Source organism: Mustela erminea, chromosome 1, assembly GCF_009829155.1.
Source record: "Mustela erminea isolate mMusErm1 chromosome 1, mMusErm1.Pri, whole genome shotgun sequence".
In the NCBI taxonomy this organism is placed as follows: domain Eukaryota; kingdom Metazoa; phylum Chordata; class Mammalia; order Carnivora; family Mustelidae; genus Mustela; species Mustela erminea.
The window spans coordinates 95,762,054-95,782,789 of record NC_045614.1 but is presented as its reverse complement, the minus strand read 5'-3'; the positions used below and the strand labels follow the sequence as shown (position 1 = coordinate 95,782,789).

At 37.5% G+C, this 20,736-nt stretch overlaps 1 protein-coding gene across 5 annotated transcripts in view; it reads left to right on the top strand.

Moving 5' to 3' along the window:
- CEP70 (centrosomal protein 70) overlaps window positions 1-20,736 on the top strand; it is a 123,391-nt gene that overhangs the window by 60,843 nt on the left and 41,812 nt on the right. For all 5 annotated transcript variants that reach the window (XM_032334396.1, XM_032334387.1, XM_032334377.1 and 2 more), the window contains 5 exons: window positions 2,089-2,145; window positions 7,451-7,538; window positions 7,632-7,720; window positions 8,895-8,969; window positions 19,710-19,815. In XM_032334396.1, coding sequence (XP_032190287.1) covers window positions 2,089-2,145; window positions 7,451-7,538; window positions 7,632-7,720; window positions 8,895-8,969; window positions 19,710-19,815 — 415 coding nt within the window. The remainder of the gene's footprint in view (window positions 1-2,088; window positions 2,146-7,450; window positions 7,539-7,631; window positions 7,721-8,894; window positions 8,970-19,709; window positions 19,816-20,736) is intronic.

Here is a 20,736-nt window from a genome sequence, read left to right as displayed (position 1 = left end):
TAGGGCCAAAAGAAAGGAGAGCTACTGGAAAGATAGACAGGAATTGTCGAGACTAACTGGCTGTAGATCCTGAAAGAAGGACAGAAGTCAAAGATAGCCATATTTCAAGCTAGGTTTGGGGAAGAGGGTTGGAAGATGATTAATTCATTTATGGACATGTGCTTAGGTACCTTTGTCAGCCATGTAGAGATACCAGGCCAGCAGTTAGAAGGGCCAAACTCCAGAGAACTTCCAAAATTTCAGATAAAGGAAGAAAGTAGGCAGAAGAGGAGTTAACGTCCAGGATAACTGAGGAACAAAAGTATTTCAGGAAGGAGGTGATAAGAAGTGTTACATGCTTCCTCATCAGTGTTTGCCTTCTCACTGTCTTGCTCAGAATTCCCAGTGTGACACACAATTATGTCATCTCTAAAAGTTTATTGAAGGTATCCAGTAACAGAATGAATGAAGTTTGCTGTGAAGGAAAAGATAGAGATGAAATGGTAGTGTAAGGCGGTGGGGAGTAAGGGGGGGGGGAGGGTTTGTGAAGGATATAAAGGAAATTAAAGGATTTTAATTTAATATAAAGGAAATTAAAGCATTTTTACAGGATAATATGGGAGCTTATATGTGTTGAGATGAAGAAAGAATAATCCAGAAAGTTGATATATTTCAAGCACAATTGGTTGAATTAGCTCTGAAAAAAATAATTAAGTTTCCCAAGATGGGGAAATAGTATAAAATCTTGCTTTAAGAAGAATAACATGTGGGGCGCCTGGGTGGCTCAGTGGGTTAAAGCCTCTGCCTTTGGCTCAGGTCATGATCTCAGGGTCCTGGGATAGAGCCCCCGCATCTGGCTCTCTGCTCAGTGGGGAGACTGCTTACCCCCCTCTCTTTGCCTGCTTCTCTGCCTACTTGTGATCTCTGTCTGTCAAATAAATAAATAAAATCTTTAAAAAAAAAAAAGAATAATATATGAAAACATAGTGTTATTTTTTCCTTTGAGGATTTTTTAAAATTACAAAAGCAGTACCTGTTTATAAAAGTTCAAACAGTACAAAAGTGTGTTAAGTAAAATTTATCTGCTTACCCCTCCTGATTTCCATATTCCAGAGATAATCACTTTTAATAGTTTGGTTTGTATCTTTCCTAGTGTTTAACAACAGGAGTGCCATTGGCATTTTGGGCGGGATGGTTCATTGTGTCAGTTTTTTGACAAATTTTTAACATCTTGCACCCTCCCCAACCAGTCAATGTGACAACTAAGATTTTCCCTTAAGTTATGTTACTGTTCCCCAGTTAGGAATTCACAGAGTTTTTATTCAATACAAATACAACTTCACATACAATTATTTCTTTTCAAAACAAAAGTGGAGAGGCACCTGGGTGGCTCAGTTGGTTAAGCAATTGCCTTTGGCTTGGGTTGGGATCCCAGGGCCTTAGGCTCGAGCCCCACGTTGAGCCCCAGGGAACCTGCTTCTCTCTCTCTCTCTGCAGGTCCCCCTGCTTGTGCTCACCTACTCTGTCAAATACATAAAGTCTTAAAAAAAAAAATGGAGTAATACTCTACATTTGGCTATGCAACATTACTTTTCTTCCTTATAATTTTTATTAGGACGTACAAATTTACGTACATTATTTGAGTGGATGTGTCAGTATTTATTTTACTTTTCTCTTATTGTGTCATTTCCAGAGAGTGGATGTGTCATTATTTATTTTACTTTACTCTTATTGAATAACTTTTAGAATGTTTCTGGGTTTTCACTCTTGTAAATAATGGTGCAGTGAACAACTTTGTTCATTTTGAGTTACAAGTTTGAGAAAATATTTCTGTGGAAGCAGTTGCTAGAGATAGAACTGCTAGGACAAAGGAGATATTCATTTAATATATTGATAAAATGTTAGTGATTATTTTAAAATCTATACATCAAAATTTAAAAATATATGGCTTAGTAGAATACTTCTGACAAAAATCACTTAAATTTTTTTATAAACTTACTAAATAACATTTATCCTTTATTGCTGTAATTTGAAATTATGTAAAGAGAATGGTATAGTAAATGATCCAATATCACATTTTAAATATTTAGTTTATCTTCTGTTTTCTAGGTTGCTTTGCCTAATTGATTACTATGAATGTAAAATAAGGAAATTGCATAAACAAAGGTAAGACTAATCCTGTTTACAATTTTTAAAGTTAATTACCCAGTCATGAATCACACCAAAAGTTTTTATAGTCCTCTGAAACTTTAACTATGCTTTGGAAATCTACCTAATACATAACTATGAATTTTTTTATTTTTGTAACGATTTTGAAGACTGTTTTACTTTTTATGTTTAAATGTATTGTTGCATTTATTTTAAAATATTTATATTTAATAACAAAATGTATTGCATTTATTTTAAAATATTTGTCACAGCATTATAATTTGTTCTACTGTTGTCATTTAGCTACTGGACAGTTACTAAGTATATCCACAGAGTGCATAGGATTATACTAGCTGCCTACCGAAGTGCAAATAATTAAAGATAATGGTCTTTGACTAATCTAAAATAACTGAGGGATATCTAAGGCCAAATAATCTCAACTACTTTCAGGTCATTAAAACAGCTATTTTGTTTCATTGTTTATAGATGGGATAATTTTTTTTTTTTAAAGATTTATTTATTTATTTGACAGATCACAAGTTAGGCAGAGAGGCAGGCAGAAAGAGAGAGAAAGGGAAGCAGGCTCCCTGTCGAGCAGAGAGCCCGATGTGGGGCTCGATCCCAGGACCCTGGGATTACGACCTAGCCGAAGGCAGAGGCTTTAACCCACTGAGCCACCCAGGCGCCCCTAGATGGGATAATTCTTTTAACAAATATTTTTGAGCACCTACCTCATGCCATGTTGTCTTAGGTACTTAGGATACCATAATAAACAATGCAGATAAATTCCCCATTTTTGTCAGGTGTACATTCTTGTATTCTCTCCCCTAGAATAATGACTTTCCAGAAACACAGCAGGACCAGTGGCAGAGCTGTGCCGGTTGCTGATCCCTTGTAGCACCCTGGGGACTCTAAAAACAAAACAAAACCAAACAAAAAAAACAACCAACCAACCAACAAAAAGTCAGAATGTTGGGGAGAAGGAAGTGAAAAAGGGAGAAAGGAAGACAAGAAGAGAACAACTACTGATAGAGCAATTCCTTGTTTCATTCTGTTCAGAAAGTAGCATTCTATCAAGCAACTTCAGAGACCTCCTGATTCCAAATGAAACTGTGTCTTTTAGATGATAGGCATGGTGTTAGATTCTATAGAGATAAGACAAAGTTTTGGATGTGGTTCTTCCCTTCTAAGACTTTACAATTTAGTAAGGGAGGTAAAATGTAAACACATTAATAATTAAGAAAAATAATAGATTAAAAACACTAATACACATAATGTCATTATAGTGTAATTATTAAAAATTGTGCAGACAGTATAGGTAGGAGTTTAGAACAAGAACAAACAGTTTGGATGGAATGAACAGAGAAGCCTTTACAAAGCAGATGAGGGTTTGCTTGAGCTTGAAAGGTAAGTAAAATTTGAAAAAGTAGGAAGGCAAAAAAGGTAGTCATTTTGAGCAAAAGTTCATAGATATAAAAGCATAGAATTTTTTTATGGCACTGTGATTAAACCAGTTTGGCTGGAGTTCAGGGGATTTGTTGGTATGTTATAGGTAGATGTAATCTATAGAGAGCAGTCTTTCATATACTTGACCAAATAGGCTGTAAATGAATGAGAAGGCAATCATTTGCCTTGGAAAGAAGAAGGCACTTTTTCCTTTAATACAGAAAAATTGGGTGATGAGGTTATAGATATATAGATTAGTCAGCATTCTTAAGAGAAACAGAACCAATAGGATATACATTTCTATAGAGAGGAAAACATTTAATATAAAGGAATTGGTTCATGTGATTGTGAGGTAGGCCTGCAGGCTAGAGAACCAGGGAAGAGTTCCTTTTTGTGGGTCTCAGTGTTTGTTCTTAAGGCCTTTAATTGCATGAGGCCTACTCACATTAGGAGAGGTTCTCCTTTACTTAAAGTCTGTTGATTTAAATGTTAATCATGTCTAAAAAATACCTTATAGCAATAATTAGACTGGCGTTTGAACAGCTAGGCACCATAGCCTCGCCAACTTGACACTAAAACGGATAGTCATAGTGTGTAAGAGTAAAGAGAAGGAAAATGAAGAATTTAATGGCTTGAGAGGTTGCAAACTTAAGCTTACATAATCAAGAAAATAATGAAAGTGAGTGAAGCAGGCTAGGTGAGGACTGTGGCAAATTGGACAGCTGTATACCATCTGTCTGAACTGGTCCATTACACATTCTAGCCAGTCGATACCTTGTAAGAATGTGAATTCAGTGTGGCTAGATTTGCTTGTTTTTCGAGATTTATAAATAAGATTTTTAATATTCACAATTAACTTAGTGATTTTAAAAATATTGTATGGTCCACAGGGAATAAACTGTTGGTTGTCAGAGAGAAGGGGAGTGGGAGATGGCCATAATGGGTAAGGAGAGAGGGAGAGGAGACTTCCAGTTATGGAATGAGTAAGTCATGTAAATAATAGGGAAGGTGTAGGGAATATAGTCAATGACATTGTAATAGTGTATGATGATAGACGGTAGCTACACTGTGAGCATAAATTTACAGAGAAGCTGAATCACTGTGTTATACACCTGAAACTAATATGACACTGTATTGTCAACTGTAGTCATTAAAATTTAAAAAAAAAAAAAAAGCAAAAATATTATATGGTCCAAACTGAATATCAGTTGCAACCTTTGGGCCATGTCTGTAGTAGATTCTAATCTAGATTTAGGTGTTTGCAAACTATTCTGTAATGGGCCAGACAGTGAATATTATAGACATTTTAGGCTGTATAGTCTCACAACTCTTCAGCCTTACTCTTGTAGCACAAAGCCAGCCACAGATGATAAGTAAATGAATTGGCAGGGCTGTATTCTGTAAAAATCTAATTACAAAAATCCACAGCCTGCATGTAGCCCACAGGCAGCAGCTTGCTGATTGCTGACTTGATACATGATGAGAGTTTGGGATTTTTAGTAAGAGAAGAGTTAGCATAGCCATCATTTAAAATCTGTCATGTGGGATATAGTATGAGAAGTTGCTTCTGAGGTGCAAACTGGGGTTCTCTGACTGGAAATGATAGAAGGATTAAGTCCATTTTGGGGAGTGTTGAATTTGGTTATCAAGAATTTGTAGTAAAAATCCAGGGTTGAGGGGCACCTGGGTGGCTCAGTGGGTTAAAGCCTCTGCCTTCTGCTCAGGTCATGATCCCAGGGTCCTGGGATCAAGCCTCACATCAGGCTCTCTGCTCAGTGGGTAGCCTGCTTCCCTTCCTCCTTCTGCCTGCCTCTCTGCCTGCTTGTGATCTCTATCAAATAAATAAATAAAATCTTAAAAAAAAAAAATCCAGGGTTGAGTAATGAGAAGCTTGGTGGAAAGGAATTCCCTTTTCACTTAGCAATCCTGTCATCACTGAGCTGAAGTGGGATAGTTTGGCTTATAAAAACCTTGCTCAGACCAGATATTTGGCTTGAAAGTCTCTCATTAAGGGAGAAGGAGATAGGAAGAAAATTGGAGCTGCAGTATAAATAATCCTACAGATGGAAAAAATTAGAAGTCATTTATACTTTGCTGCAATGAAAATTCTCCAAAGGAGAGGGTTTTTCAGGGTTCACTGACCTTGTAGACTCCAGTAGTCTCCTTTCTAAGAGTATGAACTTGATCGATTGTAGCAACTTCAAGGTGGATTTTGAGATCTATAAATAGGGTATTATTATCACCTGAAGGAGCGGGAGTAGTGTAAAAAGAAGACATAATTGTTAAGTATTACATTACTGAAGAAAAGGAGATGAAACAGTTGAGAAATAAAAGAGCTGAAACAGAGAAAATGAGGGATTTGCCTACTTAGGATTCACAGGAAACACAGGAGAAGGAGGTATGTATCTGTAGAGCTAGGGGAACAAGACCAAGGGAAGAAGACAGATGGGGCAAAAGCCCCTGCTTAACATTTATTTATCAAGCACAGTGTTGTCTGACGTTTTTCTCACTATGAAACACAAATATTGCTGTTTGTATACCTCATTGGGGGTATATACAGAACTGTAATTGGAAGCACCTCGTTCAAGAACTCTGCCCACCCTAAGCCCTGCCCAGTTGTCCTGAGGCCTGAGGAGGATGAATATCTTGCCATAGCTATTTTGCACAGCACACCTATGGTACACTATTTGGGGGCTCTATTTGAGGGCACAGGTTTGGGGAAACTTCCAGAGGGACTTGTGAAGGGAGTTTCTGCATACTACAAACCGGTATTACTTTCTGTCCTTACACATGAGCAAACTCGGAAAGGAAAGGAAGCAGCAATCAAGGCATTAGAAATGTGAATACATGGGTTAACCAATTGGAAGTCTTAGAAAACTGCAAATGTGCTATAATCTCTGAAAAAGAGGGAAAGTACCTTTTCATATGATGGGTTTTCAGCTATGTAATTTATTATTATTTTTTTTTTACCCAGTGTTACTACATCAATATAGATTACATGAAATATATTGCTAGTTATTTCTGTTAGTATTTCCCTGACTTGGTGGATATGATTGAAGAGCCAAGGAAAGTAACATAGGAATGAAACCTATTAGGCTCACATTTTCTTCTGAGATGTCAGAGACACTTGAAAAATTAACACAGGGAAAATGGTTCTGCAGTGAATTAGTAGTTAGGTGAAGCTCCCTTGTTTAATTCCATCTTTCTCTTTAGAAATTTTAAAAATGATCTTGGATAATGGAAGCAGGTGATTTTTGAAGTTCACTTCTGACTTCCTAGACATAAGTGCTTTAATATCTTTTATTTACTTTTAACACTGGTCCTGTGAGGTAGATGTGATAGATACTTCTCTGACAGAAGACAAATTCAGAGAGATTGACCTATTCAAATAGCATCAGGTTAATGGTGTCAAGTCTTGAACTGGACTATTAAATCTGTTGTCTCATCCACTCATACTCTCTCTCTATATATATATATTTTTTTTTTGTATAGGTTTTTTGGTGACCTAAAAGTACTAGAAAGTAAAAACAGTATGCTTTGTTTCTTTATTCATTCAAGAAGTGTTTTTTTCACCCCCTTTTTACCCCATACTCTTCTAGACAGTGAGATGCAATGGTAAACAAAATAAAGTTTTAGTCCACATGGATCTTATGTTTTAATTAAAGGTGATAGTGAACTGTACTGTACTGTGAAATGTCCTGTAATACTGGGTAGTAGTATGTTCTAATACCGTTCTCTCTGAGAACAAGTAAGAAATTTGGCTTAAATTTAATTCATGTTTAGGTTATCAAACACTTATTGGGTTGATTTTTGTTAGCTGTATTTTTTCCTTTGAAGATAGGTTTTTCATAAGTACACATTGCATATCTTTTCACAGGCAATATAAAGAAAATGAAAGTCTGTCAGAAGAAGAAAAGGACTATAGAAGTTTGGATGCCTCACCAACTTATAAAGGCCTTCTAATGGTATGGGGACTACTTGACTAATAATTACTTTTTTGTATAAAGTAAAACAATAATCTAGGAAAGTTAACTATTTTTCTATGAAATGTGTTGAAGTCATTACAGAATCAACTCAAGGAATCGAAATCCAAGATTGATGCACTTTTAAGTGAAAAGCTGAATCTCCAAAAAGATTTAGAAACCAGGTCAGAGAAACTTAAGTAATTTCTGTTTAACTTTTGGAAAGTAAACACATACTGGAATTTGGGGTGTTAAATGAATCTTTCCAGCTCCTTTACCATGAAACTAATCTTAGAAATGTCATACTTTTTTACACTCATTTTAGTTAGTTGTATTTCATATGATGGAAGGAACAAAAACGCATGTAGGTAGGCAAGGGAAGTGAGAACATAGGAGCCCACATGGAAAAGATAAAACTGGGTAGGAATGCAGAATAGATTCAGATTTATATCAGCAGGTTTCCTATTCCCAAACTTCTTTAGAATGTCTTAATATCTTACCTCTGTGTCATGAGAGGAAAAGAAAACTAAAAAGTTTAAATGTCATACAAAAAGGAGTATATATATATATATATATATATATATGTATATATATATATGTATATATGTATATATACATATATACATATATATATATATAGCATGCCACCACAAAAGGATGATGTTCTGCATGTTGGCAGGGAATAACAAGGGATGAACATTGTTAAGATTTTCTTCATTTGACAAGTGTTTGTTGAATACCTCTTACAAGTTAGATACTGTCCTATGCTCGGTTATAATATAATGACCAAAATAAATAACTTGTTCTCATAAGGATTATATTTAAATGGAGAGGAAACTGATACCTAAAGTAGAAGCCACTTATATAAATTTTTTAAAAACCTACCACATAATGTGTAAGTTTATGTCTATATAAATACGTAGTAAAAATTTTAAACCATGCATGGGAATAATGAGCAGTGAATTTGGGATAGTGGTTAACTAAACAGGACACACGTGGAGTTTTAACTATATGTATAATGTTTCAGTTAAAATTTGAAACAAATCTGTCAATATTTAACTTTGGTGAAGCTGAGTAGTGGGTACACCATTATTTATTTTACTATTCTCTCTTCTTGTCTGTACATTTGAAATATTTCACCATAAAAACAAGTAACAGATTGACAACAAACCAAATGGGTAAAAAGTTTTGAACAGGAAATACATGGAAGGAGAAATTCAGTGGCCAATAAACACCTCACTGGCAGTCATGGAATATTTTAAGATTTTTAATAAGCATTTGTGACAAATAACATGATGAAATATATTTATGGTTTTATTCAATAAACTGAATGTGCTTAATGTGATTTATTTTCTACAGGCCCACACAGCATGAATTAAGACTTTATAAACAACAGGTGAAGAAACTGGAGAAAGCCCTTAAGAAAAACATCAAGTAATTATATTTTACCAAAGTTACAGATTCATTATAGTTTAGTATCTTATTATTTTTATTACCTGTAAGTTTACTTCATGCTTTCCTCATAGTGGCCTTTGTTTGAAATTACCAGACTGAAGTGGGGGAAATGACATAAAAGGTATTTCTGGTTCTAGAGTTTAAAAACAGTTTCTACTGTGTTGGATTCGTCTATATATTTATCTTAAGAACAAAAAAGGGCATTTATCTGATGTAATAAGGGCAAAGATTTTAACTAGAAAATTGTCTTTGGAAACCATAGCGGAATTGCAAGTGAATCATTGAAATTAGACATGACAAGCCCCCAATTTTTCTTGGTGCTAGTTGTGACCTGAATAATACACAGCCTCATCACACTTTAAAAGTATTAGAATGAATGCAGTGAACCATTCACAGCCATTCACATTCACATAAAAGTACTTATTTGTGCTTTTCTTGATTTTGAAAGGCACAGTCTCAGAGGAGTTTGAAAAAGTTGGTCCTAAATAGTGGTAGTATTTTCTGAAGATTATCCAGGTGTTCTCTTTCATTGAAGGGAGTGGGACCAGAAGAGGTAGTGTAGGGAGCACTGGGAGGAGATATTTTGAAAACTGTATTAGTTAATATATGCATTAGCTGTATTAAGTCAGTTGTATTAGCCTAAGTTATTTCAATTTTCATTGACAACTATGTTTCTTCCTTCCCATGGCAACACATGCCACAGTGAAAGGCAAATATTCTGGACATCCAAGGTTTAACATACTGAGTTAAATTAAGATAGTATAGAAAGAGAACTAAAAAAGAAAAGAAAAATGGAAGGTTTGGAAAGGTTGCATTCATTAGTTCACTTAATTTTTTTCCCTTCCTACTTTTTCCTTAATATTTTGGGTATCTTTAGTACTTCCTACTATTTGCTTGGCACTTTGGGTACTGAAATTGCGTGATTAGCCAAATAGAAATGGTCCCTGCCCTCATAGAGATTACATGAGGGGAGAAGGACAATGAAAAAAATAAATAAGACCATTCTGATGTAGTGTAAGTACTAAGTGTGAAATAGTATGAGAGTTGCTATTGTGTGAGTTTGGACAAGAGGTGACATGGTCACAAGGGGCAGTAGTGGCAGAGGTGAGAAGTCTTTGGAATATTGGAGGTAGAGCTGATGGGACTTGGTGATGGATTGGATATAGCAGCTCAGGGGGGTAAAATCAAGATTCCTCTATGTTTTAAGCCTGAATAACTAGATAGTTCTTCATGTCTAAATGAGATAGGAAAATTGATTGAGAAGCAATTGGGAAAAGGAGGATGTAGGGAGGTAAGAAGAGGAGGTGTGGATAGATGATAGATGTTATATGTGACTATATGAAGGTATTCATAAGGAAATGAAGGCCTAAATAAACAGTTAAGCCTAGTTAAGCCTGAACCACCTTCTTAAAGTACTTCTGTTGAAGAGTGGGAAGTTGTAGAAAAACATGATAGGACAAAAGGGCATGAGCTAAGTATACTGGGGGGAACTCAGATTCTTTCTTGGAGTTCCTCTGTCTGCAGAGATAAAAATGCTCCTTTAGCTGTATTGGAGGGCCCCTATTACATGAGGGTCTTAAGATCTGCTTAGGAGAGGAGGAGGTCAGAGAGTCTCTCCTGTACCTGCCATGTCTCAAAGTCCTTTGACTTAAAACATTTCATATGTCAAATGACATATTGTGGAGTGACATGTCCTGATCCTCTTCAAAGGAATTTTACTCACCTGAAGGCAAATATATTAGCGAAGACACACACACACACTTACGTATGTACACCTATGTATACATAGAGATAGGTAGTCAGTCTTCTTTATTCATAGATTTCATATTTGTGAACTTGCCTACCTGCTAAAATTTATTTTTAACCCTCAAATCAGTTGTTGTAGCACTTTCATGATCATGAGAGGACATGCCCCAATACACATTTCCTGCTGTTGAACAAGGTGATGCTCTGTCCTCTTGTTTCAGTTCTTTTAACTCTGAACAAGCATCCTTGTTGTTTTCATAGTACCACTTTTTTGCTTGTTTCTTTGTATTTTTGCACTTTTTTTGGTGATTTCTTCATTATGGCCACTAAGCATAGTCTAGTGTCCTTTCCTGGGTGGGAAGAAGGCTGTGATATGGCTTATAGAGAAAATACATGTGCTAGATAAATGCCATATAGGCATGAGTTTTAGTGCTATTAGTTTTGAGTTCAATGTTAATGAATAACAATATCAAATAAGGTGTTTTTAAACATGGACACACATAAAACAAGTTTATATATTGATCAGTTGAGGGAAGTGTCACCAGCTGCATGTAGGAAGCCAACTCGGTATTAACCCTGGGAGCAATGGCTCAGTCTTTGCTAATTCAGTGATTATGGTGACTTTATAGAACATAACTACCACAAATAACAAGAATTGACTGTATATGTCTTTGTTGTTCATTTTGGGTTGTCTTTAGATTGACTTTTCATGATTAGCCTTTAAAATTATGATTTAGGATTAATCCCTGCTGCATTTTTCTATTGAATTTTGAAGAAATTAATTGTGCTTTAGAAATTTAAATTTGGAATTTAAAAAATTAATAATTTTTTTTTTTTAGGTTTGGAAGTTTTGTAGAATCTAGATGTGAAACAGGGAATTAGGAATGTTAGATAAATTGCCTACATCACACAGATGGTATGTGGAAGAACTTGGAAAGAAATTAGATCTGTACCCAGTCATTCTGACTCCAAAGCTCAAACTCTTAGTCATCATACTAATTAGAACCAACAAAACACCTGATGAAAAACATTTTTTTAAGGTAAAATTTCTCAAATTTTTATTTTCTGCAATGGCAGAGACAAAATAATTTTTAAAGAACTACTGTGTTCTCTTTAAAGAACGTAAATGTTAGAGAATTCAAGAACTAAATGTTGGGCAAATAACTAAAAATATCCTGTCAGTCCAGTGAATCCTCTCCATATATATAGAAAAAAAGTTTTATTACTGATTAACATCCAGCCAGACTGTGATGTACATTATAGGCAGTCTGCTGAAGCGATTACAAAGCCAGAAAGAAATCTCATTCTTTTATATAGCCAGGCATGTACAATTGATTACATATATTGTACATGAATTTTGTCTTTATCCTAAGGAAAAGTAAAGCTTCCCATGTTTTTTTATGATAAGCAGCAAGGTACAGCCTAGAGCCAGGAGCCTAGACTAAACTGCCGCAGAGAGATACCTACATTTCAAAATGTGGTTCAAAGGCTCCTACAAAGAAAGACATTCCTGGGATGTAACTTGGCAAGAGGCTTATTTAAATCTTAGAAAGATTTATATACTTCTCAAAGACATAGAGAAAGATTTACAACTGCAAGTTTTCCAAAGAAAATGCTACAAGAAGAGGAGGGAAAAGGCTCTCTCTCTCCCATTTAGAACCCGAGAGAATTCAATTTTTTTTCTTTAGATTGGTTGCCTTTCCACCAACCACCTTCACTATCAAATGAGTCTATTTGACATGGAAAAAATGAACTTTCTTGTTTGAATTAATATAAAAACGGGTTGATTATTAGGAGGTGATCAAATAGGTCTGCCAGTTAAAAAAAAAAAGGTACTACACTAATCTCATTTAATTTCAGTGATATTTATATTTGGTAGGCAAAAACAGAATCATAATCCTGTCACTCTAGTGTTGAGTTGATGTATGGTAAGGTGGTTAGGACAGTGAACCAAACTGAAATAAACAATCATGGCTTTATTCACTTACTACAACAGTATAAGCAGCCAAAAAGTATTCCATTTTTAGTATTCGATTTTTCTCTGTGGAATGGCACAAGGGAAGGGTCAGTGAATGACATGCAGCACTGGTAGGAGGAAACATCTCACTGCCTAGGAGCCCTACACAAAAGACTCCTGCTGTTTCATGGACCTAGTGCAGGCCTGGGAGTGGAAAATACTTCCTCAGAGTGGAGAAAAGTAGGTTAGTTAAGACTGCCCCCACCCCATAAGGAGAAGTGGCAAGTCCCTCAGTCAGGGTCACCCCAATAAAGAGGCCTCAGGATGGAGGCACCTGGACTAGTAATGCTGGCCTGGGTGTTGCAAGGAAAGGGAGGGATAAGGGGGGCTGAGTTCTTGACAGCAACTCCCTCCAGAGAGTGCAGTGCATAGACTGAATTCCAAGACTGATGTAGGAAAGCAACTTTCCCCCATGAGGCTTTCTAGGCAAAGCCTTTCTAATCATCTGGTTTGGGCCTGAAAGGTACAGTGTGGGATTTTGGCCTGGAGCTAGACTACTTTTCTAAAGAAACAGTAACCTTTAGAGTTGTAGCATTGGAGTTGATAGATTGAAGGGAACCACCCTTCTTTTCATCCTAATCATACATATAAAAAGTCCTAGGAATGTGGAGAAAAAGATTCAAGGAATATACAACTTTGAGAGGCTCACATTGGTGGATATATATGTGTTTTGTATCATTGTGACAAAACAAAGTAAGTGGTGTTTTTTAAAGATTTTTTATTTATTTGGCAGAGAGAGCAAGAGAGCACAAGCATTGGGAGGCAGCAGAGGGAGAGAGAGAAGCAGGCTTCCCACTGAGTAAGGAGACTTATGTGGGCAATGTGGGACCTGACCCCAGGACCCTGGGATTATGACCTGAGCTGAAGGCAGACACTTAGCCAACCGAGCCACCCAGGTGCCCCAATAAGCAGGACTTTTTTTTATAAAAGATTTTATTTATTTATTTGACAGAGATAACAAGTAGGCAGAGAGGCAGGCAGAAGAGGTAGGGGGACGCAGGCTCCCTGCCAAGCAGAGAACCCCATGCGGGGCTCTATCCCAGGACCCTGAGATCATGACCTGAGCCGAAGGCAGAGGCTTAACCCACTGAGCCACCCAGGCGCTCCTAGCAGGATTTTTAAAAACAAAATTGGCATTCCATCTTTCAATTTGTTTCTCATCTCCAGAATGGAATCATCATGAATCATGGAAAGCCTTCATCAGACACAGTTAAAAGCTATAAAATATCTGCACATAGAAATATCTTATGGAATTGTCTATAGAAAACAGGAGACTGGGGCGCCTGGGTGGCTCAGTGGGTTAAAGCCTCTGCCTTTGGTCTTGGGATCAAGCCCCACATCAGGCTCTCTGCTCTGCGGGGAGCCTGCTTCCTCCTTTCTCTCTCTCTGCCTGCCTCTCTGCCTACTATTGATCTCTGTTTGTCAAATAAACGAATAAAATCTTTAAAAAAAAAAAAAAAGAAAAGAAAAGAAAACAGGAGACTGCACAGTGTATTTTAAGCTGAAAGTACAATTTGTTGAGTCTCCCAGACTTCACAGAGAAACACAGCTATTGCTCCTGGCTACATGGAATAAATATCCATTAAGTATGTAAAGAATCCTTTAGCTACTCTTAGGGGATTTTTTTTTTTAAGATTTTATTTATTTATTTGACAGAGAGAGATCACAAGCAGGCAGAGAGGCAGGCAGAGAGAGAAGAAGCAGGCTCCCCACTGGGCAGAGAGCCCAATGCAGGGCTTGATCCCAGGGTTCTGGGATCATGACCTGAGCCAAAGGCAGAGGCTTTAACCCACTGAGCCACCCAGGCGCCCCTACTCTTAGGGGATTTTTATGGCTTTTAAACCTTTAGCTTACTGCTCTGGAGACAACAGAACAACCCTAACATATTTCTGAATACAGCCTATACTGCTAAAATACATTTCCAAAACATCAATGAAATCATATGCAATTGAGAAATTAGGGAATGATTAGTAATGTAAAATAGACATTACATTGTTCACAATTTTTTTCCTAGGTACAAGGAATTAGAATAGCAGTAGTATTACAGCGTTCAGCAAGGGGAAAAGCTTTGTTAGTGCATAGGCAACTGCCTTTTCAGTTCTATTTTAAGGAAGTTTATTTTTTTTTTTTTAAAGATTTTATTTATTTATTTGACAGTAGATGGAGAGGCAGGCAGAGAGAGAGAAAGAGAGGGAAGCAGGCTCCCTGCCGAGCAGAGAGCCCGACGCGGGACTCGATCCCATGACCCTGAGACCATGACCCGAGCTGAAGGCAGTGGCTTAACCCACTGAGCCACCCAGGCACCCCTATTTTAAGGAAGTTTAAAATGAGAGGCTGCACCCTAGGGTCCCTCCTTGACTCTCACCATTAGACTCCAGGCTGGAGGCAAGTTACCCTTCTTCCCTTACCTGTTTTAACCTCAGCTTCTTCAGCCTGGAGTTGGATTCATTTCCATCTTCATAGTCTTGACATTCTCAAGCCAATATTTCTGCTCTGTGGTCTCTGCATTTTTAATATCCCCTGAGGCAACCTATAGACCTACTAGGGCTATCTAACTTACCTTCTGAGGGACTGCCTGGTGGTTGTTCTCTGGTTACAAGCTGCACCAATTTTATGTAGACTGGTTTCTAACACTGCTTTTCTCTTGAGCTCTGTTATTTTTATCTGTGTGGTTTTGCAGAATACAAAGTTTTCAGGAATATTGGGCTTTGGCTGATATTTATTGTGAGAACAGGCAAACCAAAGGTCAATATCCCATGAGTCCCTAGCTTTCACTAATCCTCATCTTCTGTTAACTTAGAAAAACAATGAGATTAAATGTATACATGTTGTCAACCAAGAAGGAATTGACTGAAAATTTAAACAAACAGATACTAATCTGGGCAATTAGAATTGGATCTTGGGAGACAGATTCAGGTAGAAACCTGAATTGTGTTTTGAGGGAGACAGAGAGGAGGCAGAATTATAAAGGTAAAAGCTAATGAGTGCCATTCTCATTTAGGTCCTCTGTGCAGAACTGATTGAAACTAGGTTAACTGGCTTGAGTTAATTTAATATGCATATGAAGTATTGAAACTTGCCAAAATACAAATCTCATTGGTTCCTTTTGAAGTATAGAATGTGAACAGTTTAGGTGTCCTGGTGAGGAGGAAGTTAGATCCAGAAACAGCTGGCTGAAAAAATTTTTTTTCTAATTATTTTATTTTATTAATATAATGTATTATTTGCCCCAGGGGTATAGGTCTGTGAATCGTCAGGCTTACGTACTTCACAGCACTCACCATGACACATACCCTCCCCAATGTCCATAACCCAACCACCCTCTTCATACCTCCACCCCCCAGCAACCCTCAGTTTGTTTTGTGAGATTAAGAGTCTCTTATGGTTTGTCTCCCTCCCGATCCCATCTTGTTTCATTTTTTCCTCTACTATCCCCCAAACCCCCTACTCTACCTCTCAAATTCCTTGTATCAGAGAGATCATATGATAATTGTCTTCCTCTGATTGACTTACTTCGCTCAGCATAATACCCTCTAGTTCCATCCACGTCATTGCAAATGGCAAGATTTCATTTCTTTTGATGGCTGCATAGTATTCCATGGTATATATAATACCACATCTTCTTTATCCATTCATCTGTTGATAGACATCTAGGTTCTTTCCATAGTTTGGCTATTGTGCACCGTGCTGCTATAAACAAACATTCAGGTGCACGTGCCCCTTCAGATCACTACATTGTATCTTTAGGGTAAATACCCAGTAGTGTGATTGCTGGGTCATAGGGTAACTCTATTTTCAACTTTTTGAGGAACCTCCATGCTGTTTTCCAGAGTGGCTGCATCAACTTGCATTCCCACCAAGAATATAGGAGGGTTCCCCTTTTTCCGCATCCTCGCCAGCATCTGTCGTTTCCTGACTTGTTAATTTCAGCCATTCTGACTGGAATGAGGTGGTATCTCATTGTGGTTTTGATTGGTATTTCCCTGATGCTGAGTGATGTGGAGCACTTTTTCATGTGTCTCTTGGCCATCTGGATGTCTTCTTTGCAGAAATGTCTGTTCATGTCCTCTGCCCATCTCTTGATTAGATAACTTGTTCTTTGGGTGTTGAGTTTGACAAGTTCTTTATAGATTTTGGATACTAGCCATTTATCTGATATGTCATTTGCAAATATCTTCTTCCATTCTGTCAGTTGAGGCTGAAATTTTTTAAAAATTTAGTTTCTTCCTATGAGAATATGCATAAAATCCTCCTCCTGAATGGCCTCCTTACCTTATTTTAAGAGACTCTTAGCTCGGTTTGCTCACTCCATTTTGAAATCTTCTTTTACAGTATGAAGTGCTTAAAAGAGTTCTTCATAGAGAATGTTCTCAATAAATACAATTATCTTCATCATCAGTTTCCTAATATAAGTTGATTATTGTCATTATTAAATGAGGGTATGTCTTTATTCATCTAGTTAATTGAATCACATATCATTTCCCAGAGTGACTGTAAGTTTTACATGCAATTTTATATTTAGGTTACTATACTTATAGCTAAATGTTGTATATCAATAGCATAATATGTATTAATCAGATCTGCAAACAGTTCAATGATCAGTTAACCTGACTGAAAGGTTAACTAACACTTAAGTTCAGGTATATCAGTTTACTTGTATTCCCATTAGAGAGCATATTGGCTTTTCTATCTCCTGTTTGTATTTTAGATAATATGCTCCTGGCACTGCCATCATCCAAACTGTAAAGTATATGAATTTGGTAAAGAGATGGGAAGTGAGGTGGAAAATGGATTGTGAGGGACACCTGGGTGGCTCAGTTGGTTAAGCAACTGCCTTTGGCTAAGGTCATGATCCCAGGGTCCAGGGATCAAGCCCCCCGTTGGGCTCCCACTGAGCGGGGAGCCTGCTTTTGCCACTACCTCTGCAGCTCCCCTTGGTTGTGTTCCCTCTCGCATGCTCTCTGTCTGTCAAATAAATAAATATTAAAAAAAGAAAAAAGGAAAATGGATTGTGAGGTCTTTTTATCTACTGGGTGAAGGAGATTGACTTTTTACCTAGAACTAATTCCACTTACTAATAATAATTTGTTTTTGACATACACTCATCAGAGAGCAGAGAAAAGCAATAGAATGAAGATTAAGGGTAATACATATGACTGGTGTAGATAATTGTAGGGTAATAGTAAGAGATGAAGTAAGAAGGGAGTCAGGAGGAATATTAGGTAACAGCTACTGGCCCTGAGTTGTTCAAATGCTGACCTAAGGAGATTAGATTGTTTTCAGTGCAGTGGGAAGCTATTGATTGTGGGTTTTTTTTTTTTTTTTTTTTTAAGATTTATTTATTTGAGAGAGAAACAGGGAGAGGGAGAGAAGCAGACTCCCCGCCGGGCACAGAGCCCATGCAGGGATTGATCTCAAGACCCTGAGATCAAGACCTGAGCCGAAACCAAGAGTCCAACGCTTAAGCAACTGAGCCACTCAGGTGCCCCGCCATTGATTTGTTTTTTAGCAGGCAAAGGACATGATGGACTATTGCTTTTTTTTTTTTTTTTTTTAAGACGGCTCTATGAGGAGTGTGGAGCCCAGCTCAAGGCTTAAACTCACAACCCTGAGATCAAGACCTAAGCTGAGATCAAGAGTTTGACACTTAACTGACTGAGCCACAAGTGCCCTGGAATATTGCTATTCTGTTTTAGAAACAGCAGGTCAAACTCATTAATGAGTCATGGAATGGATTTAATGGGTCTGGGTTCTGCAGGAAACTGATAGGCATATTCAAATTTTATATGGTTAACTTGAAGTAGGTTTTAATAAAAGACTACTGGGATGCATGGGTGGCTCAGTTGGTTAAGCAGCTGCCTTCGGCTCGGGTCATGATCCCAGTGTCCTGGGATTGAGTCCCACATCGGGCTCCTTGCTCGGCGGGGAGCCTGCTTCTCCCTCTGCCTCTGCCTGCCATTCTGTCTGCCTGTGCTCTCTCTCTCCCCTCTCTCTCTCTGATAAATAAATAAAATCTAAAAAAAATAAAAAATAAAAAAATAAAAGACTACTTTTTCCCAAAGGCATGGTGGGTGGGAGGAAAATGTTTAGTACAGCCTGACTTAAGAGATATTTGGTGAAGGGAAAAGGTTTGCTACTAGGTAGATACACTCGTACATAGGTTTCTAGGCAAGGAAACTCCCTCAGATTTCTGTTAGGCACCTGGAACAGTGGTCTCTTGGGTTTCCATGCCCTCTTGACTAGCCGAGGCATCACTGTTGTTTGATCTTTGGTACAAATGGAGTATGAAGAAGGAAGGACCATACTGTCTAATTGTTGCTGCTACAGTGAACAAAAAATTGCCCTGACCATTGCTCCTTGCTCCCTTTATCTATAGCCTCCAATCTCAGTACCTTGGAAGTTTCTTTCATCTTTTGCTGTAGTTCTTTCCTGTTCTGCTTTTTTACAAGTGTTAGGGAGTGGTTAGAACTTACTTCTTCACTCTGATCCCTTTTGTTTTCAGTGATTTCTTCTAAATTGTGGTCTATTGAGAGGATATTCTTGTTTTCCAGTGACCATATGACTTACAGAATTAAATTTAAAAAAATGTGAGTGTGTGTATGTACACATAAATATATATGTAAAATTACACAAAACTTTTGGAGGGTTGGGGTACCTGGGTGGCTCAGTGAGTTGAGCGTCTGACTCTTGATTTTGGCTTGGGTCATGATCTTGGGGTCATGGGATCAAGTTCTGTGTCAGCTCTGCCTTTATTGGGGAAGTCTGCTTGAGATTTTCTCCACCCGCTATCCTGCCCATTTCCTTACCCTACCCCCTGCTCATGTGCACTCTTTCTCTCAAATAAATCTTTAAAAAATTAAAGATGGAGGGTAGCTCAATCATTGACTCATTGTTGTCTTAATCCAGTGTCTAGGAAAGTATTTTATATTGTCTTGGTTTATTTTTTTCCCCTTTAGATTACAGGATCTTATCAGTCAAAAAAAGGCAGAGGAGCCAGAAAAACCGGATGAACCCAGCAAAGATAACCCGCAGCAGGCCCTAATTGACCAGAGATACTTTCAGGTATTGAACAACTGACAGAGACTAGTTATTTGTAGTGAACTTTAGTTAGTTTCTTTCTTTAACTTTTTATTTAAATTCCAGTGAGTTAACATACAGTGTAGTATTAGTTTCAGGTGTACATTATAGTGATTCAATACTTCCATGCAATCAACACCTGGTGCCCATGATAATAAGTGCACTCCTTAATCCCCATCACCTATTTCACCCATTCCCCCCCACCTCCCTTCTGGTAACCATCAATTTGTTCTTTCGTAGTTTTTTTCCCCTCTTTTGTTTTCTTTTTCTTTATTATTATTTTAAAAGATTTTGTTTATTTGACAGAGATCACAAGTAGACAGAGGCAGGCAGAGAGAGAGAGGGGGAAGCAGGCTCCCCAATGAGCAGAGAGCCTGATGCGGGGCATGATCCCAGGACCTTGGGATCATGACCTGAGCTGAAGGCAGAGGCTTTAACCCACTGATCCATCCAGGTGCCCCTGTTTTCTTTTTCTTTAATTAAAAAAAAATTTTTTTTTTACATTTTTAAGTCATCTTGACTTGCTACCCTGAGATCAACAGTCACATGCTCCACTGACTGAAACAGCCACGTGCCCCTGTTTTGTTTCTTAAATTTCACATATGAGTGAAATCAGGTGGTGTTTGTCTTTCTCTGACTTAGTTCACTTAGCATAATACTTTCTAGCTCCATTTGTATCACTGCAAATGACAAAATTTTGTTCTTTTTTATGGTTGAGTAATATTCCAGTGTGTGTGTGTTTGTGTGTGTGTGTGTGTACACATGTATATGTGTATATACATACATACCACATCTTTATCCATTCGTAGGCTGTTTCTGTAATCTGGCTATTGTAAGTAATGCTGCTATAAACATCAAGATGCATGTATCCCTTTGAATTAGTATTTTTGTATTTTTTGGGTAAAT